The sequence below is a fragment of the Megalops cyprinoides genome, chromosome 16 (genome assembly GCF_013368585.1).
Source record: "Megalops cyprinoides isolate fMegCyp1 chromosome 16, fMegCyp1.pri, whole genome shotgun sequence".
In the NCBI taxonomy this organism is placed as follows: Eukaryota; Metazoa; Chordata; class Actinopteri; order Elopiformes; family Megalopidae; genus Megalops; species Megalops cyprinoides.
This window is the reverse complement of record NC_050598.1, coordinates 7,743,930-7,760,186: the sequence shown is the minus strand read 5'-3', so window position 1 is coordinate 7,760,186 and position 16,257 is coordinate 7,743,930. Positions and strand designations below refer to the sequence as shown.

Here is a 16,257-nt window from a genome sequence, read left to right as displayed (position 1 = left end):
GCAGTGAAATTCCATAAGCGGTAACGAAGCTCGAGTAACAATGGCTATAATTTATCATGCTGAAATCAGAAGCGTAAACACTGAATAGACTGCTCACGATAAAAGTGCCCCTAAAGCTAAATAGAAAATTGGTTAATTACATAATTAATTACGCTGATTTGCTTTTCGGTTTTTTGCTTATTGCGAAATCTGACTTTGGGAATGAGATTGCCTATCCATGTATCAAGCAGTAATAAAAATCATTGTCCAAATGTCTACTAAAATCGTTACCATTTATGTTTCTGTCCCAATCAAGGGCCGAATTGCAAGATCGGTATCACCACTCATCTGTCCTCTCTGAGCAGACAAGTGCACCAGTCCATTTTTTGACGGAATCCACTCCGCATTGCTGCGGCTACCGTACACAAACGCACTTCGGTCGAGAGCAGAGTGTGTGTATATAGGCTTATCCTTTTGATTAGGCAACGATTCATTGTGGGAACTCACAGAGTCCGCTCATCCTGGAAAGAGCGTAGAGGCGCAACTTCTGAAGGTACAATGCTCTGAGTTCAGTAGGAGTTTTTGATCAGTGAGTTCGCGAATGCATCACCGAATTCGTACATTCAGAACAAGTCGAAGTCTACAATTCTAAGTATTTGCCTGTTACCGACTGCTTATCTGGTTTATCGTGACTGGATACATCACCCTCGGAACTTAGACCACGGCCCTGGACTGTGCCTAAAGTGGCTTTATAAAAGGTATGTCGCTTAATATAACAATGTTTTAGGGACCGTGTATGAAATTCAATTACATTCAAAATTAGGTGCAAGAGAAGGAATCTGATTTTAGTTTATAACGAAAAAGACAGCGGTTTTATTTCAAAATGCGAATTTGCTGTTGAAATCTATATTTAGAAAGCTAAAATATTCTAAACTTAAAACACACAGAATTCTAAAACACTGGTTGCGTTTCTCGTAAGATTACGAAGCTTAGCTATTATACATAACTATATTTTATACTATTAATGAAAGACTTTATTCGTTTTGCCACAGCATTAATGAGCGTTGATTCATTGGTTAACTGGTTTCACTTGATAGATGGCTAAATGTCGGCTGAATAATTGAACAAGGTCAGTCATCGCTTTGGTTTTTCCCCAACGTACTTCCATGGCAAGCAATGAAGATACAATATAGCCTATAGAAATATCTCTCAGCTCGGAGTGTAATATGGGTCACGCATCTGGGCAAGGTGTTAAGTGAAATGTGTACTAGATCATGGCTAATTATGGTTGTTGAAACATCTTTGTTTAATGTCGGTTCTCTCCAAGTTGAAATGTGTGCTGAAATATAATTCGTTATTTTTCCATAACACTTTATTCTGCTATCGGATAATCTAAAATGTCCAACAATCCAAGGCAAATGGTGATATTAAGTATTCCATAAACCAATTGCTGAAGGGCCAATTTGCGAATTAGAACGCATTAATCTCTCAGTACTTGCTCGAAGTAGTTAATTGAACAGTTGGCTACTATTGTTTGGTGCTACGACTGCGACATCAGTCAAATGAGTGATTTTTAATGTAACGTAGCTACAGTAGTTATTTGTTTTTTTCCCCCTACTGACTGCTACCCATAAAAACTTAAACTCCTTCTAAAGGCACACACACTGTCTTGAAGTCAGCTAAGTGCGAGACCGAAATGATGGAACATGTCCAGAATCCTTCATTTCACTGGCGCTTGTGACTAGCCTTACCCATAAACACCGTTCCTAAACTGAAAACTGACCATTTTGAGATGCGGTCTAGGGGGTCGGTCGCACTCAAACCTTTCGCATGCGGTCTGGGTCCAGGAGACCGTGGTTTTGTGAGAGCGCTTTTTAAATGAGGGGAATGAAAACTATTAGCGTGGTTCCAGGAGTCAACGGGGAATACCATCCGAACATTAAACTACAATTCACTGGAACCTGCACAAAGGGCGAGATAATGACACATTTTATTGCAGAACACGAGTTGGCTATGTTAGTTTCACGCCCCCACCGCGAATTGCCTCTTTCAGTGTTGTCCAGTGCTGATTACTGGGCCCCACTGAGTGTATCGTGTGTTTACAACTGGGGATCTAATCAATTAGGCTTGATTGAGCTAACAACTGAAGCTTGATCTAAATTCGTTATATATAGCACATATTTAGTAGGATCACTGCAAAGGAAACAAGTGGGTGTATTTGTGCCACAAGAAATAAGTAAGGAAAATGGGTTTTCAGCTTAGTTTTGGTAATTGCCCCCCCCCCCCCCCCCCAACACACACACACACACACACACACAGATTGATTAACTAGGGAAGTGTATACTCTAATTAATTAAGAGCTCAGCAGAAGTGAAAACCAGCTTACTCAGGGGACTTGTGGGACCAGGGTGGAAAAAGCCTGTTATTCACCCCAAAGCCTAATCATTGACTGATCTGGTCAGAAATGCTTGTCAGGAGTGACGGATATAGCAGAGTGATTTTTAAGAACAAGGCAGCCATTTTGAATATTAGCCAAAGGAACGAGTGACCAGCTGAATTCCTGTCATGCCTGGACTTGTACTCTTTGTCATTCCTCTTGATCCCCTTTTTAATCAAGCGGCTGGTTCTAAACCATGTGGTCCCTGCAGAGACCAGTGTGGATGAAGGCAGTGTAGATGTCAATGCTGGCTCAGTGCTGCAAAGCCTCCATAACTAGCTGCATCCCAGCCGCTGGCAATTAGGCTATTCCTGGAGCAGTGTGGGCACGGGGGCGGGGGGACGGACGGCACGCTTAATTAAGTGATTAGCCTTCCCAAAGGGCCACCTCATGACTGTAAGGGGCTGAGAGTGTGCGAACAGGAAACGACTCACCCCCCCCCCCCCCCCCCCCCCAACCCCCACATTCGGAAGTACGGGATTATCCCACGGGCCCCATCGGTCTTTGTTTCTTGTTTTGAGGAAGACCTGGGAAGGACCACACAGCGGCGTCTTTGCGGGAGCAGTTCTGCACGCCTGCCTCGGTCATGTGTTGTACACTGCCGCTGAAACCGAAAAGGGTTCACCACCCCACCCCCTGCTTTACTCAATCATGCCTCTCCCGCCAGTAATGGCCTCCCTGTCGCTAATTCACCTTGAAACCAATGGCTAATTGCAGAGGCGTTGAGGGCCCGGGGTGGACATCGCGGGTTTGCCCTCGAAGAGTGTTTTCAGCAGACGGAATTCTGCACGGCTTGTTAGGGTTCAACACAACATGAGCTTTTAATATGCCCTGGAGGTGTCTGAGAGCTGGCGCTTTCAGATTAGAGAGGGAACAAAAAAATTTGGTTTCCATTTAATGATGTGCTGGAAGAAGAGTGGTCCAGCTTGTCTGGACAGTTCCTGAGCTGGACCTTGTTGCCTGCAGGGCTCTCCTAACAGGTGTCCTCCTCTTCCTGCAGGTGTCCCCCCCAGGTGATGAGTTCTCTGCTCTTCCCCAGCTGCAGCATGAAAGACCGTGAGTCGGTGGCCATCCTCCACTACCAGGGTTCAGGCAAGGCCGGCGCCCAATTCGCCTCATCCAGCCTGCACTCCTCGCCCTCCGGCCTGGGCAAGCCCCAGCCCTTCAGCCTGCAGCCTGGCCCACACCTGCTGGCCAGCATGCAGCTCCAGAAGCTCAACAGCCACTACCAGAGCCTGGCGGGGGCCGGCGGAGGGGCCTCACCGGGGCCCCCCAGGGCTTACAGCGCGACCGCCATGGGGCCTGGACAGACGGCCCCCGCGGGGGCGGCCCAGGGAGCCAGCATCATCGACTCGGACCCCGTGGACGAAGAGGTCCTGATGTCGCTGGTGGTGGAGCTGGGCCTGGACCGGGCCAACGAGCTGCCGGAGCTGTGGCTGGGCCAGAACGAGTTTGACTTCATCTCAGACGTTTCCGCTGGCTGCTGACCCCAGGCGGCACTGTCACACCAATTGGCTCTATTTCTTTTTTCCTCTCCCACTCTTCTTTTTCCTCTCCGCTGTGCTGAAGAACACCGACCAACCGTGCCACACTGTGGTCCTTTTCTCAGTCCTGTGTGTGTGTATGTGTGTGTGTGTGTGTGTGTGTTTGCTCATGTGAGACTGCCTTTAAACCGTCGGCCTTGCATACTCCCAACCAAGGAGGCTGAAGTTGCTTAAAGTTCCTGTCAATATTCTCTCACAATTGTGGAAGGTGTTGTAATCGCACCTTGGTGCTTTTTCCCATCATTTTTGTTAAGGAGTACAGCTGACTGAGTTCATATGCACGGTTAGAGCCACTGAATTCAAGGAATCTAGAGATATAATTTTGGGAGTTGGAGGCTGGGGGGTGTATTAGCTTTCAACCAGAACCATGCATTTTTTGTGGTTGTGTATATACTAGGGAAAGTACATGTGCATGAATACACAGAGCACTTGAACTGTGCTTGGTAGACTCGCTCTGGAGATTTGCCCCCCTATGAGTTGGAGAAGAGAAGAATGGGACTGTCCCTGCTCTCCCTGTCATTGAGACAGTGGAAGGTATATAACCTTTCTTCCGTCGCTGTCCTGATTAGAATCTTCACTCCTTCTTCTTCATGTCATTGTGAAAGGACTCTGCCCGGAAGTGTCACTGCACATCACGCTGCCACGATGCAAGATTAAAAAAAGAGGGATGACGCCCCGCCAGAGGAAGCTCACTGCTAGCTTAAAGCACCTCACTTTTTCTTTTTGACTGTCCTTCAGAGTCGCTCCCTGATATTACTGTGATGTTGCTATTCCCAGGTCTGGTTCAGTTGACTCGATCCTCTTACATGTGTTTGTGAATAATACAGTGTCGTGGAAACCCCGTGTGCACACTCGTCTGCCGTCAGAGCTGCGCCGTGCATTAAGCGCCTGTGCCTTTTGTTTGTTGACTGTAAAAGGATTCTCTTTTGATCCTTTATCAGTTTGGAGCTAAATGTGAGGCTCTTGAAATAGCTCCTTGGAGACAAAGGCCTTCACCTGAGCCCGGGGAGGCTGGATGTCTGTGCCGGCGTGGCTTTATGGGCCTCCTGTGCAGCAGGGTGGTATTACCATCCTGTAACCGAAGGAGGGGCTGTGAAACAGGGATCTGCTCTGCGCTATCTGTACTGTCCCAGTGTTAGAAAGGCCTTTGTCTGTGTGTGTGTGTGTTGGGGGTGGGGGTGGTGGTGGTGGCTGTGTGTTGCATCACACAAAGCTGGTTGCGTTGGCCACACAGGAACCTGATCTCACCAGCGCTTTCTATATTTAAATAAATTAATGAGAGCCGCGTCTGTTTTTCCCCCTCGCCAGTCTTGCCGTCTCCCTGTAATTCTGTACACACGGCTGGCCAGTTGCAGTTACCCCCCCACCCCCACCCCCTCCCTCTCTCTCCGGTTCTCCCTGAAACGGAGAGCTGACCACTTGCGCTTCCGTGACTACTGTTGCTCATTACCACCGAAGACTCTTGGAAGCAGAGAAGCTTTTGACCAAAAGACACGGCAGTCTTGTTGCAGAGACAATTATTGTCATGGGGGCTTCATTTAAAAGAACCTGAGATCTGAGTGCTTATGTTTCTGATGGCATGATCCCTGTTAACTTCAAACATTCTGTTTGAGCACTGAGCCAGGTTAATCTTCCACTCTTTGTATTGTTTGTACCAATTCGTACCAATTTTTTTGTTCGTAAAACTGTAAAGGCAATTTCAATCTGCTGAAGCTGAGGCAAAATACTGTATCTACCAGGTCTTTACAACATGATGCAATAGCTATTGTGCATTGTGGGCGTGTCAACAACCAAAAGCAAGTGTAATCCTGAGAAATGATCCATGTTTTATCATTATGATGTAACTCCAGTTGCTGGATTACTGGATTGTGTGTCATGCTTGTGTGTGTTATTGCGAGAGGGGAAGAGAGAGAAAATGAAAGGGATGAGGATTGTGTGTGTGTGTGTGTGTTTGCCTTTAAATTGTGGGTTTGGCTCCAAGGAACCACCACAACAACCAAAAGTAATTCACTGACTTGTGATTTCAGCAAACATTTGCTTGTGAAAATATTTTCTTTGGGTCCAATCACATGCAACAGTATATGAAAGGAACAGCTTGATTAACCACTACTATACTTGCTTTCGATGGTTGTGCCAGTCTGTGTGGACTTTTCTGGCTTTTTTTGTGTACCACAGTCAGTTTTCTTTTTCATGGGGATGAAAGCTAAAGAATTTGAATATGGAACCACTTATTGAAATAATAGGGATATTCATTTGGTCACCTAATTACCAGTATCGCTTGACAATGTATTTCCCAATTTCATTGATATGGTGACCACGAGGCATTTGTTTAAGAAAAGATGGCAACATTTGTGTTTCTCATTTTTCCAGTTACTTTTTGTTATTGAAATCATGGAGTGAATTATAACCTACTTTAATTATGTTTAGCACTTTCTTTGCCTCTTGTATATTTCTATGAAAAGATGTACAATTGTTGCACCATATTTAAATACTTGTATTTTGTTATTTTCTGTATTTTGGGAAATAAAACTCCTTAAAACTGAATTGTTTGGTTGTTTTATCTTGATATTACGTATTCCTTACAGAAATGTACTTGGGGAAAGGTGTGATTTTGAAGTAGAGTAAACACAATTTAATCCTATAACTCTTACATAGAAAACTGTTGAATTTAAGAATAACAACAAAGCAGGAATTTGAGTGACAGACACAAAATAAGCCATTTTATTTTAAACTGTCAATAATGATCAAAATCATAATTGGATAAAATACACTTTGTGGTCTGTGTGACCTACTGAGTATCAAGAATTGACATTAATACTGGTATGTGGACAGCTTGCAAAATAAAAGGTACATTTCTACATTTTCCTGTTTTCCATGTGAATTTTGTCATGGAAAAATCTTCTGAACGAATTCCTATGTTGTGCACTGCCTCCATCTAGTGGCGTCACAATGAACTACAGACAGCACAGTGCGGAAGAAGCCTGATGCACAAAACGAAACTGCCTCAGGACAAGTAGAGTCGGATAAAAACAAAATTAAGATGATAAAAACCCTAATAAAAGCGGATATTATATTCTTTAATTCATCCTATTTAATGAAACAATTTAAATGTTACCTCAAATCAAACTGTTTGTGCGCCGATGTACTGAACATTTTATTAGTCTTCATTTACAAAAACAAATGATGAAAACCAAGTTTTTGACATGTGACAGATACTCTGTGCCCAAATACAGAGGCCTAAGGCATGAGAAAGATGCAGTCTAACCGAGAGTCTGACATTTGGCAGAGGAACAGACGGGTTCGAACGCTGGTTTATCTGACAGCAAATAAACAGAGGAGCTCTGTTCCCCTGTGCTGGCATTTCCTGACAGAGATAGCTGTTCAGGAAGAAAGTCTGAAAGAGGCCAAATGCTCAAACACAAACGCTGCACTCACTTTACTATTTGGCTCTGTCAGTACTAAAAATTAAATCCATAAATACTTAAACAAAAAATATATAAATATATGGAATTCTAAATAATACTTTTTATAGGTTATGAGTTATAAGATATGCGATAAACACAGCGTAAAAAAGTATTCTGATATAGTGTTTGGACATATTTTTGGGTACAAAATTTGTTCCACAAATGAGAGAAAATAATATCAGAGGAATGAGAGGATCTCTGGTGGCATCAGTCAGTCACACTATTACACTCAGTGGTGGCACTAAGAGGGACATCCCACTTCGGTTCCTGTATATATTCCTAGTGTTGATTTCATTGACTAGTGATATTTCTTTGTTAATCATATCGCTATTATTGCTGTTGAGACTCCATTCCAATGGTTGCCGTGGAGCATTTCAAGGTGTACATAAAGAGGAGTGTCTGTTTTTTGAATGGCTGACATTGCTGTCATCATTTCCAGGTGAATTTTCAGGATTTAAAACAGGGCTAAAAGGGACCATTGGCTAATATATTTTCCAAAAGCTCCTCAGTCAGATCAACTGATAGACAACCCCCAAACGGAATCCCTGCTTGTCGTTTTCCCAGTCTGTTCCACTTCTTTCTCAAGTTCTCAAGATTCTGTAATGAATATGCACCCCTTTTCCAAGCAAATCTAAACTTGGATCATTCTGGAAGATGCACAAAATCATATACAAGAGGGTCTTTAAAATGACAATGTTTTGTCAGAATTGTTATAAATGTGACCACATATAATGTTATAACAAATAACATTATTGTAACATCATTATGTTAATAGAATCACAATGATGATATAAAACAGCCCTAAAGAACTGTCTGTCTGCTAGATGCCCTTTGAGTGCAATGTCTGGAACAAGATGTGCCGATGGCCACTCTTCCTGGAAATTTGCACATCACTGTCCCCTCTGACAGAACATAAACACTGATTGAAGACTGATTGCACTTCACAATAAACAGCAGCGTGCAGACGTTTGATGTACGCAGTGAGGAGTGAGGAGAGGGGATAGCACTTTGAAGCACTGCCAGGGACATCCTGATGTGGACATGTGTTTTAGAAATAGCACCAGCGGGATAATTGAAATCATCCCCTTAAATTACATTATACACGCGCATACACACACACACACACACACACACACACAGCTGGGGGGGGGGGGGGGGCAAACAAAGTTATAACATCTGCACTCACCATTAATTCTGGAACTGTAGTTTGTTATTTCAATTCAAATTCTGTTCTTCATGGTGCAAGGAATTGGATGGGGGGGGGGGGGGGGGTATTGTGTTTTTCATCTGTTATGTCATCTTCTGTGTTCTTAGTGCCTAAGTAATACAAATTATCTTGCTGTGTCAATACCATTACCCCACCAACCATGTCTCAGCGGTAGTGTCCCTGTCTTTGTCAGTTCATTTCGACTTACATGTCTGTGCACCAGGCGACACACTGCAGCTGTACACTTGAGCTGTACACTTGGTTGTTTGCCTCACCATCTGCTGTCAAAACAGATATAAGTGGGATAGAGTTTTACATTATAAAAGATTTTAAGTCGCCCCCGCAGACGGCTTTTCATTTTCAAATAAATACCTACGTATTAATGGTATTGATTCCTGCAACCCTGTTGTAGCCTACTGCTTCAGTCAGTTAATGATATTTTTAAAAAGCTTAGACAGCCGTTGTCTTATACAGTGAGAGATGGGGACAGATACATGCTACATTATACAGGCGGAAATACATTGATTAAAATAGATTTTGCCATTTTTCACCACTTATTGCACCTCACAATCCTCCACGCTAGTGGGCAGAAATCAATAAATCTGTATCCTCGGCTGGGAATGTCCCTCGCCAGCACCCGTCGCTTTTGTCGTTATCATCGTCGGCCTGAAAGTAGGAGGTCCTTTTCTCGCAGACTCCGCCATGGTGAGCAGAATTTTACTCCGCTTCATGTACAAATTACCCTTATAACATCGTCTTTTCTCTAAGTATTGTACTCAATCCTCACTTAAATACCGCATACTTAGCATCTGTAAAAATAATCTCTCCCGATATTGTCTTAAGAAAGTCAGTGTTAATGATAAATATACATAATTGAAAAGATGACTCCCCACACACTTTTTCCACCGATGCTTCGCTTCTCACTGTGGAAATGTGTTCACCCTGACGCCGTGGTTTTAGTAGCACGGTTGTTGGAAATGTAGTTGACCATGTAGCAGACGTACATATCTACCAAAAATAAGTGTAATATGGAAAGCTAGAGGAACGAGGTCTTGCTAACATAGGCGAGCGCCAGGTTTATTGAGTAGGCCCCGGTCGGAACCAGCGGTCGTTGTTTGCAGCATAGCCGTAGCTGTATAATGCAACAGATGTAGATCGCCAGTTCTTTGGCAATATGTCTAGTTAGGAAATGAATGTCTTGGTTAACTGTTAGTTAAAGCTGAAAGAGTTGTAAAAATTGAGCGATTTGTCACTGCTAGTTAGGTAGCTACAGTAACGACTCTGCTGGCGTTTTGATCCCAGTAAGACATTTGTTTGCCTCCTTACTGATTGCGTTTGTGTTCCTATTGCGACGAGTCGTGATTGTATTCGGACTTAAGCCACATGGACAACACTGCGTTTTAGCCAACCAGCTAACATGTGTTTTTCCCCTTTCTTAGGCTCGAGGACCGAAGAAACACTTGAAGCGCGTGGCAGCGCCAAAGCATTGGATGCTGGACAAGCTCACCGGAGTGTTCGTGAGTATCGTTTTTTTGGGATCTTTAACTTGTATCATGGTTGCTTATCGTTATTTTAGTAGCTTTGATCAGGTAGGCAGCCTCGGCTTGGCGTAAGTGAAATGGCTAAGTGTGTAGAAGTTGGGGAGGGTCATTGATTTGACATGTTTCATTCATTGGATGCAACGACTACAGAGTTGTAGAAAGCCATGCCTCTTGCCATCCGTTGTCATTGTATTTATTTGGATGTGCTTAGGTAGAGGTACTATCAAATGGATATGCACTTTCACTTATAGAAGTGCACAGGTTAGTGTCAGAATTTGGTTTTGTCCCTAGAGGAGCTTTAGCATTTCTGAAACCTCTGCATTCAGCCTTGCTGTGGTGTCACCCTCCAGGCTAAACTCTTCCCCCCTGCTCCCTCCTCCCCAGGCTCCTCGTCCCTCCACTGGGCCCCACAAGCTGAGGGAGTGCCTCCCCCTCATCATCTTCCTGAGGAACCGGCTGAAGTACGCCCTGACCGGAGATGAGGTTAAGAAAATCTGCATGCAGAGGTTCATCAAGATTGACGGCAAGGTCCGCACGGACGTCACCTACCCCACAGGCTTCATGGGTGAGTGCTGTTAACCTAGGGGTACCACTACTGACTTTGAGGGAGAGCAAGTGCTGAACTTTGTTGGCGAAGTGCTTAGTTTTGGGGAACATGTGCCTTCCAGTTTGAATGAAGGAAATTTGAAATGATGTGCAGGAAAGCATTATTTGGCAAGAGGGTCTGTGTTGATAGTCAGCTTCTGTGTTCCTGTCAGGGGCATGTTGCTGCTCTGCTGATGGTCTCAACACACCGACGGTCAGAAAGCTGTAGGTTTCAGTACCAGGATGGGGCTCTGCATGTTAAGGTTGCAGGACCTGCTGGTTTTCATCATGCCATAATTTAACCACTGTACTTTTTAAAAGTGAGTGTTCCAAGTGTAAGTCAGTTTTAAAGGTTTTAAAACCTCCTGTCCTCTGGGCCTTGGTGCTTAGTGTTGTCATACCTGATTTCAGGGGGTTATTAGAACAGATTCAGTTCTGGGAGGCTTATAAGAGCTGATTTCGCATCTGTAAGAAACTGCAGGTACAAGGAGGGTCAAAGGCACATAAATGCTCAAAGGAACCATCTGCATCACTGTCCTGGATGTTGCTTAAGGGTTTTAGGTCATTGAACTGCTGACTTATATCTTTTCTTCAACAAAAACTTCTTTAGTTGAACAATAGTGTTTGGAGAGCATTGTAAGTAATCTTGTTTCTATGACTGATGGGAAGACAACAGTGAGACCAGCTGTAATTATAATCTAGAGTAGATCTTGTTGGTGCTAAACTGCCATGTTTAAATTTAATAGTTTTAGTGCCTTATGTGTTGTCAGTGATGCAGCTGAGAATATTATAAGTTTCTCGTCTACTTGCTTAGGTCAGATATGCATCTGCCGTAACATCTGGTGTAGCCTTCAGAACGGTGGCAGTTTTTCTAAGGGGATCTGAATTATATTTAACAGCTTTGCATATACCTTTATTCTGGCTCACCCAGAATGACACTTGTGTACTCTGTAGTATTTACTGTTGGTGGACTTGAAGAACCTTGCCCAAGCGAGTAACAGCTGTTCTACATGGGTCTCGCAGCAGTTCAAGCAGCTCAGGTCCAGAACGCAGTGGCTATCACTCATTCTCACATGTTGCCTGTATGATCATATCATGGTGTCTTAATAGAACTGAAGGAATGTTGTCAAGCATGCAAATTATCGCACCCCTTGGAAAGGGCTGAGTGTGGTGTTTTGTATCGTATAGTGCACTGACTGGATACAGCCCCTCTTTCATAGTGTTTTCAACCAGCAGTGTCTTTGCTGGACAAGATGTTGACTGGAATGGTTCAATTCTGTAGTGAGGTGACAGCAGGCCTGAAGCCAGTTCAGTGTTAGATCTGAATACGTCTCCTCTGGGTGAAAAGGGGAATGAGGGTGGATGACTGATCCTTTTAAACCCTTTGACATTAGTGTTTGTGGGGAACAGACATTGGTCTTTTTGGATGGCAAGTGCTGTCACTGACCTGTGACCTGTTTTTGGTTTCAGATGTGATCAGCATTGAGAAGACTGGAGAGCACTTCCGCCTGATCTACGATGTCAAGGGACGCTTCACCGTTCACCGGATCACAGCGGAGGAGGCCAAGGTGAGCGGCGCGGCCTGGGGTCAGACCCGGGCCAGCAGGGAGCATTGCAGGATACATGGCTGTGATTGTTCTCTTCTGCATCCATGCCAGCACAGGGTGGCTAATGCAGTTTTCTGAAGTGGGTTTGTCGATATAAGCGAGTGGGTGATGAGGCATGAGGGGAAAATCCTGTGCAGGCAGGGTGATGTAGTACTAATGGACTATAGCAGATCACAATCTCATTTCTATTTTGTTTGTTCCTTTTGGTTGTTCTTGTATTTGTATATATATATATATATTTTTTTTTTTAACTCAGAAGAACTTGAAAACATGATGTGGAAGGGTCTTGCTCAATCAGTTGGCAAGGTTTTTGGTCATGTTCAGTATGAGGTTGCATGACTTGGAGAGAATATTCCTTTACATTTGGGTTAGAAAAGCAGAGCCTTTAAGTACAGAGGTTTTATTTCCCTGATGCTCTATTACAGTTACTCATCAGATGTCACCAATCGATTTGAAAATATGTTGAGAATGTAACATGAGTGTCGCTTTCCACCTTACCTGCAGTACAAGCTCTGCAAGGTGAAGAAGATTATCATTGGCACCAAGGGGATTCCCCACCTGATCACACACGATGCCCGCACCATCCGCTACCCCGACCCCCTCATCAAGGTCAACGACACCGTCCGCATTGACCTGGACACCGGCAAGATCACCGAGTTCATCAAGTTTGACACCGGTAAGCTGAGTAGCCAATTAGTCCTCACCCCGTCACCCTGAGATTGTAATGTTGCACACAACTGAGCCAGCATTTTCAGCACACTCCTTAGGGCTGGGCACAGTCCAGGAAGGGCTGACACCTCTCATTTGTCTGTTTAAATGCTGCACTTTGGCGTTGTCATTTAGACAAGTTTTCAGTCAAAGAGGAGATCTGGTCAAAGTGTGTAGTTGTAGTGGTAATGCTTGCAGTGCATACATGACTGAGTTGCTAGCTTTGAATTGCATTAGGTTTGCCATCAGATGTTCTCGTTTTGACTTGTCTGGCAAAAAAAAAATCTTGGACATCTTTTCAGCATGGAGTAGTACCCCTAGGTATTTCTCACCTATTAATCACCTATGGTAAGGACCAGTTTTCATCAGTCACAGATGTATCTGATAGTGGGTAGTGTAGTAGGGCGCTTGAGGTAGCGTTTGTCTGTTTTTGTCATACCATGGCAAATTGTCCCAGGAGCTGTGTCTCGAACCTGTGCAGTGTTCCTGGCCTCGTGCCTGCTCACATCTATCGCCTCTGTCCCTGCAGGTAACCTTTGCATGGTGACCGGCGGTGCCAACTTGGGGCGTATCGGTGTGATCACCAACAGGGAGAGACACCCCGGCTCCTTCGACGTGGTGCACGTGAAGGACAGCACTGGCAACAGCTTCGCCACCAGGCTGTCCAACATCTTTGTCATCGGCAAGGTGAGAGCGCGTGTGGAAAGAGGGGTTGGTCGAAGGCATTAGCCGAAGCGGCGGTCACATGAGCCAGCAGCACCGGATTTAATTAGTATGATTTAATGTAGTACTCATACAAATTGAAGGCCTTCACCAGTTGATCTCTTAAGACCTCATGTTAGAACTTTAACTGCTTTGGGGTTAAATGCAGCAGCATGATGTGGTTAAGCATCAGGGTGGAGACCAGTTTCATTATCCCATCATGAAACAGATCTCAGCTTGAGGTCTTAAATGATTTCTATAACACTCAGCCTTTCCCAGTGTAAAATAGTAAGATGATTTAGTCCATCTGAATGTGTTGGAATTGCATAGCTAGACTATACTCTTGAAATGGACCCTGGTGTTAAGTGAGATATTGACTCTTTAGTATTCGTAGTAATCCTGACTTGTCTCTCTCTACTTCCAGGGCAACAAGCCATGGGTTTCCCTGCCCCGCGGAAAGGGAATCCGTTTGACCATTGCCGAGGAGAGAGACAAGAGACTGGCCGCCAAGCAGGGCAGCAGCTAAGCCCCCTCTGTAAGGGCAGCCCTGAAATCCTGTCACACAAAACCCAGATTTCAATAAAAGGTTATTTACAACAAAAGCGTGCCGCTCTGAAGCCTTATTTAAGTGGGGAATTGGGGGGGGTTACAGAATGTCAATATAGGCTAGTGTAGTGCAGTCAAAACAAATCCATCTATCCACAATTACAAATGCTGTAATTTGGTCTGTTTTGGAGGAAAGTTTTATTTGGTCTTATTTGCCAGTTGCCTGCTACTTCTGGATTTAAATTACTCTTTTGTGTAGATGGCCACCCAGGTGCTATGACAAAATATGTCACTGAATTTATGAATATGAATATTTGTCTGATCCCCTTTTACAGGGGGAGAAATTAAGTGAACAAACTGCTGTCTCTCACAGCAGTTAATGGATATGGCATGGCAGTTAAATCAGCCTCAGTTCGCTCTCAATGACATTATCCACTTAACATGTTGAAATGCATAATTCATTTTTTTGAGTCATGGGAGTTTGATGAAATGCCTTGCTGTTGTGTCACAGCTTTCCCATGTGTGACCATGAAGATGTCACTTTTCTTAACCCTCTAGAATGGGGCTGGTTTACGCCTTCTGTAGACGTCTTCAGTCGGGTTCACGTGATTCTCACATGACGGAGTTATGTAAGGTTTTAGGAAGTTTCAAGCATGCTGTTATGTGGGTTGTATATGAAACTGCATATGAACTAAAAGGGCCTGATCACGCTTTGGTGGTCCTGATGGCCAACGCAGCGACCTAAGCTGTTTGGTATTTAGGTTTCTGCTCTGGCTGTGCAGTGCAGTGCCACCTGCACTGCACCTGTACAGACCCTTTGCTTCACATGCAGAAGTCAGTGGTACTGCGTTCTGAACATGAGAAAGAAGTTACACATTTTATCAGTGCTCATACACAAATGTGCAGCTTGTATGTACATTGAGAAAATATGTACATAAGCATGTTTGTACACATATTATGATCTATTTTCACATGGATTATTTTATCAAATGGAAGTGGAAAAGTTTGTCCCATCTGCATGATTTAAAAGTAAATACACATTTTTACATACGTAATATACGGACTCCATGAGAAAGCCCTCCAATAGGAGCCTTTTGTTTGGGTCACTGCATTGTAATTACCTGTCAAAAATGCATGGGGAGACAGGGCGGGTTTATACACAGTGTTCTCATCCAGGCGCCTCTGCTACTCGAGATTTAGTGCCGAAGCATGGGGTGACGGGTAAAAAAACCACAACATTCCCGGTCCCTGCCACGGCTGGCCAGGGCGAATGTTTTGCTCGTTCTTGGAGCCGTTGGCATGTCTCTCCCAGCGTGGGCGTTTCGAGGGTGTGTGCACGCCGCTCTCCGCGCCCGGCCGACAGATCCCGATGACCATATGGGCACTGCTGGGCGGCAGTCTGTTACGCCTGCAGCCCAGCCCAGCGGGCGTGTCACAGTCCAGAACTCCGCCGCCCTGCGGGGGCCAGGGGCCAGCACAGGACACGGCGCCCCTCTTGGTGAGGCCGTGGCGTCCTTGGGTTATTTTAGGACAGCCCATGTGTACCATACATACAGAGGTGCCGGGGCCTGGCAGCTTCCTGTAAACCCTCAGATCTGTGCACTGTGGCCTCGCGATTGTCTGTCTGAAGTACTGCCATGCGGGTACAGTGAGGAGTGCGATATCTTGGTGGTTTTGCTGAATTCCGATACCTGAAAACCCTTGAAAGGAAGAGGGGACCCTACGTGCTAGAAAGCAACAGACTGGCTCAAATCATATGCTCAGACTGTGTCTGAAGAACAATTAGTGGGTTATTTTAAACTACTCTGCAGTATGCTTGCAATGACCGGATATGGGCCTTGTGGCTTGGATCTAAAAATAAAAAAAGATTGTCTTATAACACATTCATTTTCATTTTTACTTAAAATTATTTCAGCTGCTTGTGTGGTCTTGTTAGT

At 44.5% G+C, this 16,257-nt stretch overlaps 2 protein-coding genes across 5 annotated transcripts; both read left to right on the top strand.

Moving 5' to 3' along the window:
* The first annotated feature begins 479 nt into the window (after positions 1–479).
* On the top strand, positions 480–6,372 carry cited1 (Cbp/p300-interacting transactivator, with Glu/Asp-rich carboxy-terminal domain, 1). 4 transcript variants are annotated; one of them, XM_036548108.1, is made up of 2 exons: positions 480–532; positions 3,417–6,371. In XM_036548108.1, the coding sequence occupies exon 2, from the start codon at positions 3,433–3,435 to the stop codon at positions 3,901–3,903; it is 471 nt and encodes a 156-aa protein (XP_036404001.1). In that variant the 5' UTR covers positions 480–532; positions 3,417–3,432; the 3' UTR covers positions 3,904–6,371. The 4 variants fall into 4 exon arrangements, with proteins under 4 accessions (XP_036404001.1, XP_036404004.1, XP_036404002.1 ...); XM_036548111.1 differs by having other exon boundaries at positions 482–532; positions 3,456–6,372; XM_036548109.1 differs by having other exon boundaries at positions 486–737; positions 3,456–6,372.
* A 2,897-nt stretch (positions 6,373–9,269) lies between these two features.
* rps4x (ribosomal protein S4 X-linked) lies at positions 9,270–14,376 on the top strand. Its single transcript, XM_036548127.1, has 7 exons — positions 9,270–9,336; positions 10,071–10,148; positions 10,557–10,737; positions 12,228–12,325; positions 12,869–13,040; positions 13,602–13,759; positions 14,199–14,376. The coding sequence occupies exons 1-7, from the start codon at positions 9,334–9,336 to the stop codon at positions 14,298–14,300; spliced, it is 792 nt and encodes a 263-aa protein (XP_036404020.1). The 5' UTR covers positions 9,270–9,333; the 3' UTR covers positions 14,301–14,376.
* The last annotated feature ends 1,881 nt before the right edge of the window (positions 14,377–16,257 follow it).